This window comes from Alligator sinensis, unplaced genomic scaffold (assembly GCF_000455745.1).
Source record: "Alligator sinensis unplaced genomic scaffold, ASM45574v1 scaffold1358_2, whole genome shotgun sequence".
NCBI classification, from domain to species: Eukaryota; Metazoa; Chordata; order Crocodylia; family Alligatoridae; genus Alligator; species Alligator sinensis.
In genome coordinates, this window is record NW_005843262.1 from 160,190 (window position 1) to 179,830 (window position 19,641).

Below are 19,641 nucleotides of genomic sequence, written 5' to 3' on the forward strand. Positions count from 1 at the left end.
TACAAAGATAGGGGAAACCTACCACTTCCCATCCCTTATTTCAGTCGTTTTGATGAAGGACATCACACTCCCCCCATGGCCCAGATGATGGGCGCAGAGCTGAACTGGGCTCTTTGTGCCAGATCCAGCAGGTACAGTCCATCTGGCATGGGTGTGCACCTCAGTCCTGTACACTGTCCTGACAGCTGCAGCCCTTACATTGCCCACACCAGATGGCTGTTGTGTACCATCTGGGCCAGGGCACTGTATAATAGGACTAACGGGGCCTGGCTGCAGGCCATACCTTTGATGCACCTAAGCTAACGACTCAGTTTTCACAGCATGCAAGTGGCACTAGTGCAAAGTTGTACCTTTTCTTAAAGGACTCATCCTATTTAGTGAGGTAACTGTGACACTTCCCAGCTAAAATGGAAAACTTCCCTGCCAGTGCTCTTATTCTAAAGTTATTACTGCCCGGCTCTGCTCTGGCGGCGGGAGCTGCGCTACCGGGCGCTCGCCGGGCTTGGGCGCCCTGCCTCCCCCGGGGGGAGTACTTGCTGAGGCGCTTGCAGTGGGCCGCGTGAGTCTTTGCCCCGCGAGCCGGGCCGGGGGAAGCCGGGCCGGGGGCCCAGGCGGGAGGCAGAGCAGCCGCCCTAGGCCCCGCTTCGCCGCCGCCGCCGCCCCTCTGCAGTGCGCGCAACCCCCCTGCCCGTGTTGTCCTGACGGGGCAGAGAGAGGGGGGCTGCCTGTTGACGGGCGCCTCCTCAAACCGCGTTCAAATGGTGCGGTGTTTGGCCGCCCCCATGCTGCTCCGTGTGTGAAAACGCAAAGAGGCTGCCCGGCCCCGCCCCGCGCACTGAGACTTCTGTAGCACGGATCTGCAATGCTTCCTGCCTCATCTGAGCACCTCCTATACCTTAATTCACTTGTGCCAGAGCCGTGTGAAAGAGGGAAGCAGTGTATCCATTTTCATAGTTTCATAGATCGCTAGGGGCCGGGAGGGACCTTGTAGATCACCGGGTCCGGTCCCCCTGCACTAGGCAGGAAAAGACACCTGGGGTCAAGTGACCCCAGCAAGGTGACTGTCCAGGCTCCTTTTGAAGATTTCCAGGGCAGGTGACTGCACTGTCTCTGGAGGGGGTTTATTCCACAGTCTGGACACCTGGACTGTGAAGTAGTTTTTCCTGGAATTGAGTCTGAAGCGGCCTTCCAGGAGTTTGTACCCATTGCTTCTGATCTTCCCCAGGGGTGCCCTGGTGAACAGCTGTTCACCAAGTTCTTGATGAACTCCCCTCATGTAGCAGTAAGCTACATCAGCCTTCTCAGCAGTCCCCTCTCAGCCGCCTCTTCTGTAGGCTGAAGAGGCCCAAGTCCCTCAGCCTCTCCTGGTATGGCTTGTCTTGCAAGCCCCTGATCACATGGATGGCTCTTGTCTGGACCCTCTCAATTTTTTCCATGTCCTTGTTGAAGTGCGGTGCCCAGAACTGGACGCAGTACTCCAGCTGCGGTCTCACCAGTGTAGAGTACAGTGGGAGTATCACTTCCTTAGTTTTGCATGAGATGCAACAGTTAATGCATGCCATTTTACAGACATCCTTCATTTAGTGTTACTAGAGGCACCTATTCACTCTATAATTTATGCTAAGCAATTGATTATTTGAGTCCATAATTTAAACTGCAACAATATAAGACCTGGACCACACTTAAAGGCATCTAGAGCAGGGGCTAACAAATCAGTTATTTGAGTAATAGGGAAAAAAGTATTACCAATATTGAACACTAGATGGCAATCTCTGATAAATGTTGGAAGACAGGGCATGGTAAATTAATTAATAAGGGACCATTCCCTTTAGGCTCAGGCTTGTTAAAGCTCTAGCTTTCCTGTTACATCTTTAGATAAACGTTTGTATTTTCATTTTAATTAGATGCCGGTGTCCATCTCATTCCCACACATACTCCCAAGGTAAGAATGTGTTAAATTTGTGTCTTAAATTATTCCTCATGCTCACATCTTCGAACTCCACATATGCATTTAATAAAAAGTACAACAAAGTTAGAGCAAAGTAATGATAAATATAACTTATTTAGAAGATGTGTATAATATTTACAATAGAGGAGAAACAACTTCACAAAATAGTGATGTCAAAGGTTAAAGACATCTTAATGTACCCTGCATATTTGTTTTTTATTAAATACCGTAGCTATGCTTACAAGATGTAATACATTTGTCTTGTGAATAGAAATAATTATTGTCCAAACTGTCCTACTGGCGATTATGAATGGCCCAAGTATGAGTGCCTGACCTGAGACATGTTTAAAGGGTTTCAATTTGCAGAGATCCATGACCATGCCCTCTTGACAATCAGACTCATGAGGGTATGTCATATTGGGTGCCCCAAAATGGAACCATTCAAGTTCACTCATTACTCATGAAAATCTGGAATTACATGTTTTTTTGGACTTTGAGGCCATGTCCAGATAAGCACACACCCATCTGCGGCACCACACACCACACATGCAGGCATCCCCTGCACTGCTACCTTGCAGCATGGGGGAAGCGGGTGTGGGGCAGGGAGGGGAAGGGAAGGTTGACCCCAGGAGATCCTACACCAAAAAAAAAGCAGGGCGGCACATGTGGCAGCAGTGTGCACCACCCGAAACCAGACCCTGGCTGGACGGAGCCATGCTCCAGCTCCTGACCAGGTTTCCTGATGTGGCTGCAGCCCCAGGAAGGCCCCAGAACCCCAGGTAAGGCTGCTGGGCCCTGCACAGTTGCTGGCCGCAGTCTCCCTTTCGCGACCCAAAGTAACCAGCCACGCGCCAGAGCACATGTGGCATGGGCATTCCCTGGGAACCAGTAGCAGCGGCATGAGGTGTGCCACTGCTACTTGTCCCCAGGGAAAGAAACATCCACACTCATCTGGACGCAGCCTGATACTGCAATTGGAGTCGCTAGGGCAGACCCTGATATTATGGAGGTACTTATGGAAGGTGCCTTGATGGCAGGACTGTGGGGACTACACTACTTCATTAGTCATGCATTGATTAAAAATTGTGGAAAGGGTGAATTTCATTCCTAGACCTCAGAGTGCTGTATAATGATGTGTAAGTATCATCATTGTCTTACAGACTCAGTTTTTCCCCCAAGATCACCCAGCAAGGCAATGGCAGAGCTGGGAAATTGTTAGGTCTCCTGATTACATTTGGGAACCCTTGTGAGTTCATTCAAAACAGGCTCTCTACAGAAGGAAAATCTACATAATCTAGGAATCCCATAAGCTTGCTCTATAACAGAAACTGAGACTATAAAGCAGCAAAATTATAAGTAGTGTGCAAATATTTCTGGACATTCATACAATTATTAAGATTCATACAATCTTTCCAGACTCAGTGGATATTTTAACTATACATACATGCAAATTATTGGTCACTTATTCAGCTCATGCAAGATACCTTTTTTAAAACTTTTTTAAAAATGTACATATTATGATATCAAACTAACTACTTAGTTTAAACTAGCAAAGGAAACTGTGACTATTCTATGAGGACATTATGTTTGATATGATAAAGGGTTACATAAGTAGGTTCAAAATGAGCAAATCCTAACCAAAAATTGATTTACAAAAGCCCAAACAGGGACCAATATATAAAGGGAATTGATACAATTTATATATAAGGCTGGACTAAATTCATAGCAACTTCTGTTTGAAAACAGCCAATGTTTCACAACAGCATTTTGAGGAAACAATACAATTTTAAGTACAATAACGTTCTTAATGAAGGTTAAGCTTGCTTGAAGAATACAACAGCAGGGCATCTATTGTACTATGAAAAGGAAGCAAGATAAGTGGTCTGGACACATCTTCAGACAGTCAAATTAATTACTCAAACTACAGCAGACTCAAACACTAGCAGAGGTCAATCACATAGAGCCTGGCAAGAGATGGAAATAAAAGAGAAAACAGCAGCAGCCCTGAGTCTGAATAGAGAGTGCATAAAGGATCCTAATGCATTTGTGTGTCACTGTTGTAGGTCAGTGCTCCCCAAAGGGCCTGTATGCTCATTATGGCTTCCCGTATTGGGTCTGGATCCAGATTATCAATGAGTACACCAGACAGATGGCTGGACATGATCTTTCACCAGGAGCAGGGAGGGCAGTAAATCTTTTTTGACCTTTCTAAGACAGTTGGTTACATTTTCTGACAAATCTGTCAACATGAAAAGCTTTTCCATAGCATGTACAAGAAGGATTGGGCAAAGGAAAAGTAAGATAACCGAATAATTAGAACTTCAGGCCTAGTGCAAAGCAAGGGACTTAGGAAAGCCTAATAGCCACTTTTAATCATTCTCTGATGAACAAAGGGTGCCTTTTGTCCATGTATGTATGTGTGAAATGTCATATGTGTGTCATGAGAGCTGTCCTGAAAGTTAATGTGCATCTACATCTACGTATTATCTTTATTGGTGACCTTAAATATTGTGCATGTACTTCTAGATAGTCATAAAATGAGTCTATTGAATCTTTTCAGACTTAACAGATACTTTAACTATAAATATATGCAAATTATTCGTCACTTATTCAGCTCATGGAAGATAGAATTTACCTTTTAAAACTTTTTTAATTTAAGTTTTATAATATATCAAACTATCTAGTTAGTTTAAACTAGCAAATGAAACTGGGAATATTGCTATGAAGAAATTATGTTTGATATGATGAAGGGTAGCATAAGTAGGTCCAAAACAAGTAAACCCCAACCAAAATGACAAACAGGGAGCACTCTATAAACATGTTATAAATAACCATACATTTTAAAGCAAAGAAGGCACTTAAGTGCAGTTGCTTAAAGATATAGCCCAGATTTGTTTTGATCAACAAATTTTCTATTAATTTTACTATTTAACTTCCATTCCAGTTCCTGAACATGCTGTTTTGGAGACTACAGATTATGCATTTGAGGTATATTAATAAATAAGTATATTATGATTACAAGTGTGATATTTTTAAATATGGCATTTATAAAAAGATGTCAATTATTAAATAATGAGAATCACACCTACTGGGAACTTAATGCAATTTCTTAATTTAAAAGAAAAATTGTTCTTTAATATTTTTGTAGATGGCTATTTCAAACATCAGATACGGAGAAGGAGTTACTAAAGAAATCGGCATGGTAAGCTTTTATGTTGTACATCTTTCATCTGTGAAATGTTACATTCCAGAAAAATATTGATAGTTACCTGCGAATATCCATTTTAAAAGGCTTCAGTTATCCATTTTATAAGACATCAAGCTATATAGCCTATGAATGAAGTTAAAACTATACCATTTTTTATAATATGAATAATTAGAATGTATGAGCTAAGAATATACAAATGTCTAATGAAAATCCAGGGATGATGGCTTTATTATTATTTGTCTTAATGTGGTGCCTAGAGAAGTAGTATTGTAACTTTCATTTTAAACCAAAATAATCTATTGTTCTTAATGGTCAAAATTACTTTTTTAGCTAAAAACACTCATAATCTTCAGTCCTACTAAGACATTTGTAAATATTTGTACATTTGTAATATTTTAAAAACAATACTTAGAAACTCTGTGGAGATTTCTTGTCTTTTCAGACATAAAGAAAAATGCAAGTGGTGTTTTCCCCCACTTAAAGCTGTTCTAACCTATTTGATTTTACAGTTGGTTCAAAGGTTCCATGTTCCATTGTACTAAGTATTGTACATACACAGTGAAAGAAACTCCTAACCCTCCCTCAAATTGCAACCTATATAGAGAAGGTGGACAGATGGAGAAAGAAAAGAAATCTTATCTAACCCAACTTAAATATTATGGGCCTACACCTCTGTTGCCTGCCAGAAACAAAGTTTTACATTTGTATCTCTAAACTTGTGCTCTGCATTATTAAGACTTGTCTAATGTTCACTGAAATGAATAGGAAACATTCCATTAACTTAATGGTTATTGGATGCAGTCCTTACTGTCTACCTCACTTTGAACCCTTACCCTACACCGCTGAAGTGAGGCTTTTTTCCATTGCTTTCAACCGTATAGGATGAGTCTGCAGTTTTTATCTCTTTGCTCTTACACAATAACGGCTTAAATTAAGGTATTGTTTAAGAATGAACCGTTAAAGCTGTTCTTAGTGGCCAATGCCAGCAAGAACTGAATTTGATGTAGGTGTTTTGTGTAGATAGTTTTATGTAGACAGTTAATAATATTGTGATAATTACTGCAGTGAAGTCTGAAGTGGTATTTTATTTTCATATTCTTTTCAGTCACATCATTGTAAGTATTTTACATTTTTTAAATATTTTTACAGCAATCTATACTTTATTCATGTGGCATTAAATTCTTCAGATTTTACTTTTGCAGATGTAAGGACACATGGGGTAAGATGCACAATTGAAGGTAGTGACGAAGTGATGTTGTAGTCATGATGGTCCAGGAAATAGGCGAGGCAATGATTTTTATTGGGGCATATTTTTTATTGGGCCAGCAGCTGAAACATTTCAAAGGGCCAGCTTTGCAAACATGCAAGCCCTTTGAAATGTTCCAAAAACAGCTGAAGTGCTTCAAAATAGTACGTCCTTAAATGAGGTGTTCCTCATCTCCACTCTCCCCTCCCTTCATGGGGATGGGAGGTAGACTGGAGGAAAGAGTAGAGAACCTAAAGTTAAGGGAAGGAGCAGGAGATTCCCCAGCCCAGGAACTGGGAGCCTGACACTCCCTACCCAATCCCTGCTGGGACTGGAGACACCTGGGTGCAGGGCCATGGAGCTCCTGCCCCTGCTTATTTCTCTACTCTGGGGTCTCTGCTCTCCCCTCCCATTTATTTCCCATCTTTGTGAGGTAAGGCAGGAATAGAAAAGGGAGCTATAGGTTGCTGTTGCCTTCTCTAGCATCCCATGGCTGAAAGATTCCTTTTTGAAAAGTTGGAAACATTTCAGTTGCTATGTCTGTCTGCACCCTCAAAGTTTAGTTCTCAAAATAACTATAACTTGGCCTCTTACAAGAGTGCCTTACACTAAGAAGTTTCACATAGCTCAGTATTGTGTTATCATACTTTTTAATTCATATAAATAAATATGCTGCCACTTCTGAGACCTGGATTCATTCCCCAAATACATCTGGTCCCCTTCCCTCTCAGATTATGTCAAAAATAATTAGTGTTTAAAGTTGGGTACATAATTATTTTTTAATCTGGGCTTTTGATACTGCATTAATAGATATCCTGCAAACTCCTGGGATAGATCAGTCCCTGGTATAGCTTTTTTAGATCACCTTGATTGTGTAAATATATTTAATTGGGAAATACTGAATGAAGTCTAAACCATATCTTTTTCTGTAATCTTGAATAATCCTAGATGGTTTCGGCTTGCTGGCCATTCATTCATAGGGACTATTAATAATATACCTTCAGCGTTTTATATTGCTTCTCGGCTCTAAGATTGATCTATGTTCTGAACTACATCTTTTTCTATGACCTTACATGTGTGCTATAAATGTTTTATTTAACTATGATTTTGAAATTTTACCATAGCTCAGTGTTTTGTACAAAACTGTTTAATATAATTAGATTGAGGTTTAAATAATCTAGTTTAGATTTCATCCAGGGGGTTTTGTTTGTTTCTTTTATTTCTATTGTAGGACCTGCAGAATATGGGTGCTAGAAAAGTCTGTGTGATGACAGATAAGAATCTTTGCAAGCTCCCTCCAGCAAAAATGGTATTGAATTCCCTTGCAAAAAATGGTATAAACTTTCAAATGTACGATAATGTCAGGGTGGAGCCGACTGATCAGAGGTATCATTTCTTTCATATAATTTGGAAAATGCATGCTTTCCAAAATACCTGTTTCAGTTCTCCTGGCTCTCATAATTTTGTTTTCTACATGCTTCTGTACTAACAGCATATATATTGGTATTAACAGTTAAGTTTGGAAGCCTGGTGCTGTTCTTCTGATTTTCTTTTTCTTCCAAGTTTCATAGATGCTATCTCATTTGCTAAGAAGGGAGGGTTTGATGCTTACGTCGCTGTCGGTGGAGGTTCTTCAATAGACACTTGTAAAGCAGCCAACCTGTATGCATCCAGCCCTGAATCAGAGTTCCTGGATTATGTCAATGCTCCCATTGGAAAAGGGAAGGCTGTTACAGTGCCCCTTAAGCCACTCATTGCAGGTAAAGAAACAGAAGAGTAATATTTTTTTCTACTTTCAAGGCTCTGTGTAAGTTGTTTATATTTGAGTCATTTACATTCAACCATTTTCACCTCCTTTTGGTTCTACTTTTTGCCAAGACTTAAAGAGCATAGGATCATGTAGTTTGCACCAGGTTTTTCACTTCACCTTTGTCATCTGCTCACAAAGAATAATCACATGGTTGCTTCTCTGGACCCATTGAACCTAAATCTATTAACCAGTTCTTCCACATGCCCTACAAGTACACTGTGCTTTCAGAGTCAAAGGTCAGCCTGAGCTGACTGGCCCATTGGGCTAGAATTGTTAAGGCACACCAGTTTTTGTAGCCAACAGCATACACTGTGATGTCGCTAGTGTCATGTCCTTCTGCCTTCAACTCCTAAGCCCAGATAGCCAGGTGCTTAGTTCAGCTGGGGTGCCACCTTCACCACAAGCCTGGAGGAGGAGCCTCTGGAGCTGAAGCAAGATGTCTTAACAGTTCTGCTATCATGCCCCAGTCCATTGTGAATATAAATATAAACTATTCTGATCTGCACACCCCAGTACTAACTGTATATAGCCCTTATGCTGTAAGAAATATATTACATTTGTTATGTAACTGGATGGGGTTCTGTTTCTTTGATCAGCGTGCATTTTAAGGGTATAGTTCTTTAGCACTGGCCTAACCTTTACCATATGCAGCATGTTCCACACATCTGTAAAAGACTGAAGATTTGACCTGCTTATTTCTATGGCAACTGTTCTTTGCCTCCCAGAAATGCATTAATATATAACTAACCAGTTAATTTAGCATTGATCATCATATCTATTATGTATCAATTATAGGGTTTCATCCAAAGTTCATTGAAGTGATGGGAAAATTATTTACTTTAATGACCTTTTAATCAGGACCTTAATAATTAACACACTTCTCTGTTCATGCAGCTTCATTATCTTCAATTAAAACAGACCCATGTATTTTTCCAGACTCATAAAAACCATATACAACTTAGTCACAATATAACATAACAAAAAATGGTTAGGAATAATATTTAAAATCTGTTCTTATATGCAAATGCTAATAAAGCCACCATTAAGCCCAAATCATCATTGTCCCCATTTCCAAAGTAGAAGAAAGATAAGAGTATCTGTGTGTAGTTGTGTTTTTTAAGGTGTGTTTTCTTCTGCTGGTCAAGAGTCCAGCCTGGCTTCTGATACAATCTGCAGCTGAGGATGTTAATACTAATTTTAAAGGAGTTTTGGCATCTTTTGTCTTCCTTTTGCTTTTGAAAACTGTATAGCAAACTGGGCTCACACTGCTTTCAAGGTTCTTGGGAACCCCCATAAATATTATATATAAACGTTTAAGAATTCCATACTGCACACTATAACAGTTACTATAGTCAGTGAAAGAACACTATGCTTCAGCTATGCAACTCTTATAATGCCATTCTGGGCATGTCTACACATGTAATTAATTCAAAGCAATAAACTCCAACACAATTTGTGCCAGAATTTATTGCTCCTGGGCACTGTTTGAATGTGCACCCAGGACCGCAGCAAATTGAGTCAGATTAGAACGGCCCTGGCTGGCAGGGGGCCCTGGGAGTCAGCCTGCCAGCCCAGGGCTGCAGCTCAGTGTTCTGCGGAGGGGCTACCTGGGACACAAGGGTACCTCTGTGTAGGGCTTACTGGCAGGCAGCTCCTGCACTGAAGTACCCTTGTGTCCCTGCCTGCTGGGTCAGCATCTACACATGTTGCAGTGGAATAAATAACTCCATTGTAGAATAGTACTTATATTTGCAAGTACTATCTTACAGCAGAGTTAATTAGTTTATTCCGTCCTAATAGCACCACATGTGTAGACAGTGACATTTTACTGTGGAGCTAATTAGGCAACTTACTGTAAATGTCTCATGTAGATGTGTCCTCTGTGTCTTATACCAAGTTAGTCATCTAAAATGCTATATTCTTTGAGTGGCTTCTGCATATTTCTTCTACTTCACACCCATGGTATAGGTAAGGAACCTTTATTTTTTTGTTGAATTAATACAATTTTCCCTTCTTTGAAGTTCCTACAACAGCTGGAACTGGAAGTGAAACCACTGGTGTTGCCATTTTTGACTACAAAGACCTAAAAGTAAAAACTGGTAAGAATATATGACCAGTACTTAACAAAATCCAATCTTTTCCAGTCTTTCACTGTATTCCTCTGTCTTGAGATAAAGCCATTACTTGTGTAATGTCAGCTGTTGTTTCATTCTATTCATCCATTACAGACAAATCTTAACAGATTGAAGGTTTTTCTTTTGAATGAAATTTTAAAACATATTAACAAAATGAAATGCTTGAATAATACAGGAGATTATAGTTTGAAGGCATAATCTTTCAAGTCTCTGAACAGTGGAATGTGTTATGTACAAAGGAAATGTCTACATATATTTTGGGTCAACTGACTGTTCATTATTTCCTCTATTTTTTTCTGTTTTCAAGATCCATTTCTTTGTTGTGTAATTGGGTCCAAATGTTCCTTTTCCTAACTTCTTGCATGAAATGCAGTAAAAGAAATGGACACTGTCTGTCTTTGATCTTGTTACTCTCAGAAAATAAAGATTAAGACTAAAATGCCTTCATTAAGCTTCATAGCTAGCCTGAGGTATTGCAGTGGTTTCTTAACACTGATCGATTTTAAATATCATACATACTGCAGTATTTGAGGCTGCAGTAGGGCACATGAGAAATTTTTAGCTGTAATTTGGAATTTGCCCAGTTCCGGTCCATATAAAGCAAAACAGTATTATGCATTAGTAACATTTCTAAAGGGCCAGTTGCATTCATGAGGAAAACACAAATTATTTTTAGCAGGTGAACAAGTCTGGCCTTCTGCTAATGCTTAGCTGTTTTTTGTGGAAGGTTAAATTGAAGAACAATGTTCTGGAGGCCATTCCACAGTCACTTTGAGAGTGTAAGATGGTCAGGGAAGGTTTCAAGTAGTGAGGAGGTAATGTCCAGTGTGATTCACTCCAAGAAAAAATCTCAGCTCATCCAAGCTTCCTGCAGTAGGAAATGTTCTGTCTTTTGCAGCTTAGCACCCCTATTAAACTTATAGGAAAGCTGTCACTCTCCAATTGGAGCCATCCTATGCTCTCAGATTTGTACCTTCATGTGCAGAGCCAGTGTGTCATCTGTTTTACTCATGACCTTAACCAACAGCAAATGACAAAAACAAAAATAAAGACAAGGTCCCGTCATTAACTGGTGGAGGTAAAGGAGTTTTAAAAAGCTGATGTGCTAATGCCATTGGTAAATCAACGTGTGAATTATTTGCTATCAAAGTCTGATTCCTTTCAGACTATAAAGTCAGTGATCATGTCTGTTGTCTGATATATTCCTTCTCCTGTGCTTGGATGGAATACAGGGATCATGCTAGTGGGGAGCAGATGCTCCAGTCTTTGCATCTCTGATCTTTCTGTGCAGGCTGCTGTCAAAGATGACTATTATTATATTGCTTTGAGTTAACACCATAGAATGACATGATGAGTATCATCTCATTTCACAGCTGTGTAAAGCCAGCCAGTATTCAGTAACATCTTTCTTTTAATTGTCTAGCTACCTAGCCTGATTTTGAATTACTAATTTTAAAAGATGAAAAATGTAAGTTGTTATTTGTGTAATTCAGTCCTCTAGAAAGATTGTCTTTCAAGGTAACAGTTAATATTTTTACAAAAACATAGTCATCTTCTCTCAGTAGAATTTAGATGCATATTCATTACATGCATTCCCTTTCTTCTCCCCATATCTTTATAGTTTCAGATGATGTGCATTAATTTTTCTTCCATATTTTAAACATTCAAGATATTCTGTCTTCTATGGTAAAATAATTCTTACAATAAACTCTTATGTGTGCTTTAGGCATTGCTTCAAGAGCCCTTAAGCCCATTTTGGGTATGATTGATCCTCTGCACACTTTGTCTATGCCAGAGAGAGTAGTGGCCAATACTGGCTTTGATGTGCTTTGGTAAGTTTTCTGTGTGGGCTGCTTGGTTTTTTTGTTTGGTTGATTGGTTTGGCTGGTTGGTTTGTTTTGCATTTAAGTTGGAAAAAAATGCCTGTTTTAATAGGAAGACAATTTTCCTTTGTGTCAATTTTCAGTTGATTTCAGTCCTTCCTGTTTCTTTAATACATCATAACCCTCAATCCTCCTAAGCCTTTGAAATAAATCAAAGTGCCTTACTCAGTCATAGATTTGTGAGATGATTCAGAGTTGTCTAAGGTGACTCACAAAATCTTGAGGAAGGATTCAGTGTTACCTACAAGCTGCCTATGTGCCTCCCAGCTATACAGTTGGTCCAATAAAAGATATCACCCACAAAAATCTTTGTCTCTTGCATTTTTCCTGGACCATCATGGCCATAATGTCACCACAACATTACTCACTCATGTGTCTCTAGTGGGTTATGGAATAGAGAAAATCCCACACAATTTACTGATTCGTTTTGATGCACTGGCTGGGGGAGTAGTTAGCTGATTGCACGATTTCACAATGATTACACACTTAATTTATACAACACAATTTTATTTTAAAACTCTTTGCTACGTATATAACACTGCTTAGCTTTAAGAAACACCACAAACATTAAAAACACAATAATTACATATATCAGAAACAATGCTCCGAATGCACTTCCTTCCCAAACAATGCTATAAGAATTAGTGTTACAAAAACAACTACAATTACAACTAAAAGTTAAATTTGAATCAATACTGTTATTTTTCATAATATACTTACAATCCTAGAATTCCGAGAAGCCAAATACCAAAATATGGTTTCATTCCTCAGTAGTACGATTTAATGGGTTGGCCTCAGTAGTACGGTTCAATAGGCTGGCCTCAGCAATACGATTCAATGAGCTGGGCTCACCAGTGATAGGACTACGTCCCCTTCCTTCAGTCCCTTTCGGGCGCTCCGCGGCTTCAGCGTGAACTAAGAGATTCGTGTTCACGGAGAGGCTTGATTAGGCGATCAATCTAATCTGAACTTATACTTGCGATTCTTCCTTCGTTGTTCTGCAAGTGAAGTCACCTCCAAATTGGGACAGTAAGTTACAGGTTTTTATTGAGTGAGCTGCCGTCATTGGGCTCCTCCTACTCAATTCATCATAACTCCCAAATTTGGGCTCGGATCTTACTCAACAGAAATTACCTTTGTTGAGCATTTTTAAATTATTCTTGGGGAGACTTCCATATCACTGTAAATACTCTTTTCTTAGCAATTTGGTTAAAAGGCCTTAGGCTTTGATGTCTCGGAATTTAGGATATTTACTTTCTTTGTAAAAAATTTCTAAAGATACAATTTAGATTAAGACTTTAAGTGAAGTCAGGACATTTCGCCGTAGCTCCGAAACAATGAGCTAGATAAGGAGATAGATCCTATCTTCTTCCTGAAACTGGCTAATGGGCAATCTTTACAAACATTCAAACTATTTCATTCAATATGACATCATGTAAACTGAAATGTGCATCTGATAGAAAGGACAGATATTAATGATCAGAACAGTTTAGTCTGCTTGTGGCCATCTGCAAAGGTTTTAAATATAGAATTCATGGTAAAGCTACCACAAAATTTAGAACATCAGGTGTTTTCTATATCAGGAGAGAAGTGCATTGACAAAGCGTTTGCTGGAAGTTTGTGAGCTGCTGGCACCCTCAATAAGCCAGCAGCTTTAGTCTTGTTTCAGTGTGTCTATATTCTATAACAGGGGTCAGCAACCCCCAGCACATGTGCCGAGCATATCACACGAGGCCATTTTGCTCAGCACACCACTGCTAGTCCGGGCTGTAAGCAGCTGCTGCCAGCCACAGAGCCTAGGCTGCTCCCAGCAGGCAGCTGGGAGGGTGCAAGCCCTGCTGCAAGCAGACTGGTCTCCAGGGGCTGGCTGCAGCTGGGAGGCTGCAACCAGCTGCTCCAGGCCTTGGCATGTCAGCACTCAGGCACCTGCCAAGGTAGACATTGTGGGTTTTTTGGCACTCTGGCCAAAAAACGTTGCCTACCCCTGTTCTATAACTTGGTTCAAAAATCAGTCACCATTTTGAAAGACAAACAGAATGATTCAGCCCAAGGTTTTAACTGCAAAAATGCATGTAGAAGATCATATTCTGTGGTATGCTTGAGCTTGTTTATCCAGAAACACCTTAAAAGTAGGGGTGCACCAATAAAGATTTTTTGGGCCGATACCAATGGCTGATTATTAAGCATCCATATCAGCCGATACTGATCCAATTCCCAATATTCAGCCCAGCAGCTTGGAGAGCAGCAGCTGGCTGGTAAGTCTGTTGCAGGAAAGAGGTGGGGGGAGGGAAGGGGCATGGGGGTGCAGATTAAAGACCCCACGGTGAGAGGGAGTAAGGCTGGGGCAGGGGCTGCAAGGACAGGGTAGGACGCGGGACAGAGCTGCAGCTTGTTAGGTAGGGTCAGGGTGGCTCCCACCACTGTGGACACCCCTGGAGCAGGTATGGGGGGCGTGTGCCCCACTCACTCCCTCACCACAGGGGCCTTGATCTGCTCCCACACACACACACACTTCTTCTCCCCCATCCCTTCCCCCCAGCAGACTTACCAGCTGGACGCCGCTCTCCAAGCTGCTAGGCTGCACTCCTGGCCACGTGCATGCTGCGTTTGTGCACATACACACAACATTTATCAGTGACATCATTGGCTACATCAGCCAAAAAGCTGGTAATGTCAATTTTCCTTTTATCGGTGCCGATACAATATGTACCAGTGTATCGGTGCAGCTGTAATTAAAAGTTTGTGTTTCCTTCATGTTTTTTGTGTAAAGCTGGACATTTCATCATGACCATAACTATAAGTTGCCAGCAGACAAAAATGACAGCAGTCAATTCCTTTTGATAGTGTTGATTTTGCTTTGTCAAGGTCAACTTAAAAAAGAAAAGAGTAAGGGGGATACATGTATAGTCCTGGCATCTTTACATTTCTCCTGTCCTGTTGGAAAGAAATGCCATTTTTGTGGGAGCTCGGTGTATTCAGTGGAAGTGAGTTTGTAACACCCTAAATCCCTTGCAGGAGATGTATGCTGGAGAAAAATGGTATTCTTCCATTTCAAGTATAAACATTTCTTTATTAAAAAAAAATCTTTCTATTTTAGCCATGCCTTAGAATCATATACTGCTCTTCCTTATAAGATGCGCAGTCCTTGCCCTTCAAATCCAATCAACCGGCCGGCTTACCAGGGAAGCAATCCGATCAGTGATGTCTGGGCTCTCCACGCGCTGCGTATTGTGGCAAAATATTTGAAAAGGTAATGTCTGTCTAGCAAACCTTTATACCGATAGCAGGCTCAATTTTATGCCTGGTGATGAACACTGGTAAAAAGCCAACCTTGACTGAGATGAGGTGAACAACTGTATCAGAAGTTCATTTTCTATCCTAGCCCTTAGCTTTGCCCTTCCGTAAAACAGCATCAAATAAAATTGGAGCCAAGTTAGGTTTCACCAATTTGACCTTGTGGGATAACTTTTTAAAGTGGTGTCTAAAGATTTAGCCATATAACACTCAGTTACAGCAATGGAAGTCACTAGAGGTGCACCAATACATCAGTCCCATATCGGATCAGCACCAATATAAGAAACATTGACAGTATCAGCAATCGGCTTATTTTGGCTGATGTGGTCGATAGTGTGGCCGATAAATGCCCTGTGCATGCGCACAGCTGCAACGCAGCATGCAGGTGGTCAGGAGCGCAGCCCAGGATCATGGAGAGCAGCCGGGTCCGGCCAGTAATTCTGTTGTGAGGGAAGGTGCATGGCAGGGAGTGGACAAATCGAGGCTCCCAGGGTGAGGGAGAAAGTGGGGCTGAGGCCAGGGCAGCAACAGGGGAAGACACTGCACAGCTGGGGCAGAGTACAGGATGGCACCACGAGCAACTCATCCAGGGGGGAGGGGGTGGGCTCCTGCCACTGCACACACCCCGGGAGGGTATGGGGGCGTGTGACCCCGGATCTGCATGCAGGGTGAAGGTGGGCTGCTGCTGCGGGCTGGGGTCAGGGGTGGTCCCAGGCTCTTCCCAGTGGTGGGCTAGGCCAGGGCTACACTCAGGGAAGGTGGCAGCGGTGCTGGGAGAGGGGCTATGGCAAATTTTGGGGTGACTGCAGCCCCTCCTAGTGCCGCTGCCTGCCCCCAGCACAGCTCCGGCCCAAGCCCACAGCAGCAGGTCGCCCTCACCCCGCACACAGATCTGGGGTCACACACCCCTCATGCCCTCCTGGGATGCATGTAGCGGCAGGAGCAACACCCCACACTCCACCCCGGCTGTGCAGCGCCTGCCCTAGCCCCACTCCCTCCCTCACTGCGGGGGCCTTGATCTGCCACCCTCATGCCCCTTCCCTCTCCCCTCTCCTCTTCCCCCACAACAGACTTACCAGTCAGACTCTGCTCTTCAAGATGCCCAGCTGCATATCGGCAATCAGATCAGTATCTGCTGATATGGCTCATTAAAAATTGGCCATCAGTATCAGACCAAAAAATCTCTATTGGTGCACCCCTAGAAGTGACATGGCTAAATCCAAGAGCAATCCTATGAAGAGTATTTAGTTGTCATTTTTCTGTAATAGCCTCAGGGAAAATACTCAATAAAGTGACACAAGGCTGCTATCAACTCTCTGACTGTCAGCATGATGAGAAGACATTTGTACAGAATACTAGATCAGTATCTTCTGAAGATGTCTATATTAATCTGTTATGCATTTAAAATTATACCTTCGTTGAAAGTAGTTAATAACTTACTTCAAGATCATTTAGGGCCCAGTTTAAATTGATTCTTTTTTTCTTTTTCTTAATTGGAAGTTGGATTATATCTTTACCAATGAAGATCTAGCCCCTGGGTAATTTTCAAATGTTCTGGCTTTTCCAATCTAAGGATCCACACTTTTCCCTTACTGTGCAAAGCATAACTAGCTTGACTGCCTATTTATTATTCCTTGTGGTTGGAATCTCTCAGTATTGTCAAGCTCCTGAACCAGGCTAGGATGTAAGGAGGGAGAGTGGTCAGGTCCCATGCCTGCTCAGGTAGACCCTTAAACTCTGTCAGATATAGATGGAAAAGCTGGGAGCGGTCTCAGATCTGCATTCATGACAGTAACCAGAATCCCCTGTGTAGGGTAAAAGATAAAATAATAACTGCTATTTCCACCACACTGTAATAATAAACATAGTGTGGAGATGATTGATTTCAACCAGGGACTCAGTTCTGTGATGGTGAAAAGTGGGATTTTGCCTTCACTGAAACAGTTCAGTATAAATAAATGTTGTTGTTTCTGTTTGTAGTGTCCAGGCTTTCATTTAGGCTAAGCAGGAGCAAGTTGGTGGGGCATGCTTCTTCGTGGCAGTCTCATGTTGAGCCTGGAAGCAATGTAAACATGGCATATGTGTTAATCATCTCTATTGCTTGTAGAGCTATCAGAGACTCTGAAGACCATGAAGCAAGGGCTAACATGCACTTAGCAAGTGGTTTTGCTGGTATTGGTTTTGGAAATGCAGGTGTTCATCTTTGGTAAGTACAGTATCAGCATCAGCTCATTGCCAGCCACCTCCTCCCTCATGTGTGTTTCCAATTGCTGATGAATCTTCTGGCTTAATCCAAGGTTCCCTAAATTTGTGAAATAATCAGATGCTATGAACCAGACTAAACTTATTCATATGAAACAGTACTTTACACCACAGTCAGGCCTGCCAAATTAAATAGGACTGTTTAAAGAGTAAGATACTACTCACTGGCCATGTCTACACGAGACACTGACTGTGCAGTTATTACTGCACAGTCATTTAGTACTTGCCTACATGAATATTAAATGACTACATAGTAACTAAGTTACTGCACAGTAGCGTCACTGAATGGCTTTTAGGTGATGCTGACTATGCAGTAGCTCATTACTATTGCTCAGTAGCATCACATCACACTTTGTGCCATGTGACGCTATTGCGCAGTCAGCATCTCATGTAGACTTGGTCACTGTGTATAGCAGGGGCGGGCAATTATTTCGGGTGGAGGGTCGCTTGATGAGTTTTGGCAAGCTGTCAAGGGCCGCATGAGTAGCCCTGCCCCTTCAGTTGCCCCACTCCCTGATCACCATCTTGGGACTGGAAGTCCTGCCCCCTGACCTTTGTCGCCAGAAGTCCCTCCCCTTGCACAACTTACCAGGTAGCAAGGGGTTGTGACCCCTCTAACATCCTGCCCCAGCAGTGGAATTTCAGGGACATCAGACTTCCCCCAGAACTTTCCCCTTACCTGTGCCAGATGGTCCCAAAACGAGCTGTGCCATTGCTTCTGTTGGCCAGTGCCGACCCAGTTGGGCTCACCTTGTCCCCAGCAGCATGTGGGAAGCTGGCTTCAGCCTCATGCTTCTCCGGGTGGGACAGACCCAGTCGGGTCTACACCAGCCAGAAAAAGCAGCATGCAGCTGAAGTCAGCTTCCCATGTGCTGCTGGGGATGGGAGGAGCCCGACCGGGTCTGCACCAGCCAGCAGAAGTGGCGGTGGAGCTGTGTGCTGCTCGGGATGGGGCGAGGCCAGCTGGAGCAGCAGGGGCTCAGCTGCATTTTCCCCCTGCCTGCACCGGTCAGTCCCGAGCAGCACATGGCTCTGCTGCTGCTTCTGCTGGCCGGTGCAGACCCAGCCGGGCTCACCCCATCCCCAACAGCATGTGGGAAGCTGGCTTCAGCCTCATGCTGCTCCAGATGAGACATGCCCAGCCGAGTCTGCACCAGGGAGCAGAAGTTGCGGTGGAGCCGTGTACATGGGAAGTCAACTTCAGCTGCATGCCACTTTTTCTGGCTGGTGCAAACCCGGCTGGGTCCGTCCCATCCGGAACCGCATGCAGCTGAAGCCAGCTTCCCACATGCTGCTGGGACGGGGTGAGCTCGACTGGGTTGGCACTGGCCAGCAGTAATGGAGGCGGAGCCTCCTCCTTTTGGGACCAGGTGGCACAGGTAGGGGGAAAGTTCTGGGGGAGGTCTGATGCCCCTGAAACCCCACTGCTGGGGCCCGGCACACGGCTCCGCCACCACCTCTCCTCCCTGGTGCTGACTGGGCCAGACCTGCGGCCCAGCTGCTGCTTCCCCTCCCCAGTGCTGGTGGAGCCTGACCCTGCACAGCCTGAGCAACACAGCACGGCATGGCATGGGGAAAGCCTGCCCAGCAGCCACTTTCCTGGGCTTACCTGCAGGGCAGGGCCCTTTCCAGTCCCATGCAGCAAAGCAGAATCCGGCCCAGACGCTGTTTCCCCTCACCAGCGCCACAGGTTCTGGCCAAGCCCCTCCGTCCCTCTCAACCTGCAAACGTGGCCTGAGCCAGGGGCGGGGCGAGACCAGCTGGGTCAGGCTGATGTCAGGGTTGTTTGCCTCGCAACCAGAACCCAAGGAAACAGCTTGAGGTGCTGCGGAGGCTTTTAGAGAGGCAGGCCCCC

The 19,641-nt window shown here is 43.0% G+C and overlaps 1 protein-coding gene across 1 annotated transcript in view; it reads left to right on the top strand.

The window, feature by feature from the left end:
* Positions 1-407: 407 nt before the first annotated feature.
* Positions 408-19,641, top strand: part of ADHFE1 (alcohol dehydrogenase, iron containing 1) — a 33,456-nt gene continuing 14,222 nt past the window's right edge. Inside the window, exons 1-10 of the mRNA XM_014527022.2 lie at positions 408-559; positions 1,905-1,942; positions 4,893-4,936; positions 5,097-5,150; positions 7,634-7,788; positions 7,966-8,162; positions 10,234-10,311; positions 12,074-12,179; positions 15,328-15,480; positions 17,632-17,730. Coding sequence (XP_014382508.1) covers positions 408-559; positions 1,905-1,942; positions 4,893-4,936; positions 5,097-5,150; positions 7,634-7,788; positions 7,966-8,162; positions 10,234-10,311; positions 12,074-12,179; positions 15,328-15,480; positions 17,632-17,730 — 1,076 coding nt within the window. The remainder of the gene's footprint in view (positions 560-1,904; positions 1,943-4,892; positions 4,937-5,096; positions 5,151-7,633; positions 7,789-7,965; positions 8,163-10,233; positions 10,312-12,073; positions 12,180-15,327; positions 15,481-17,631; positions 17,731-19,641) is intronic.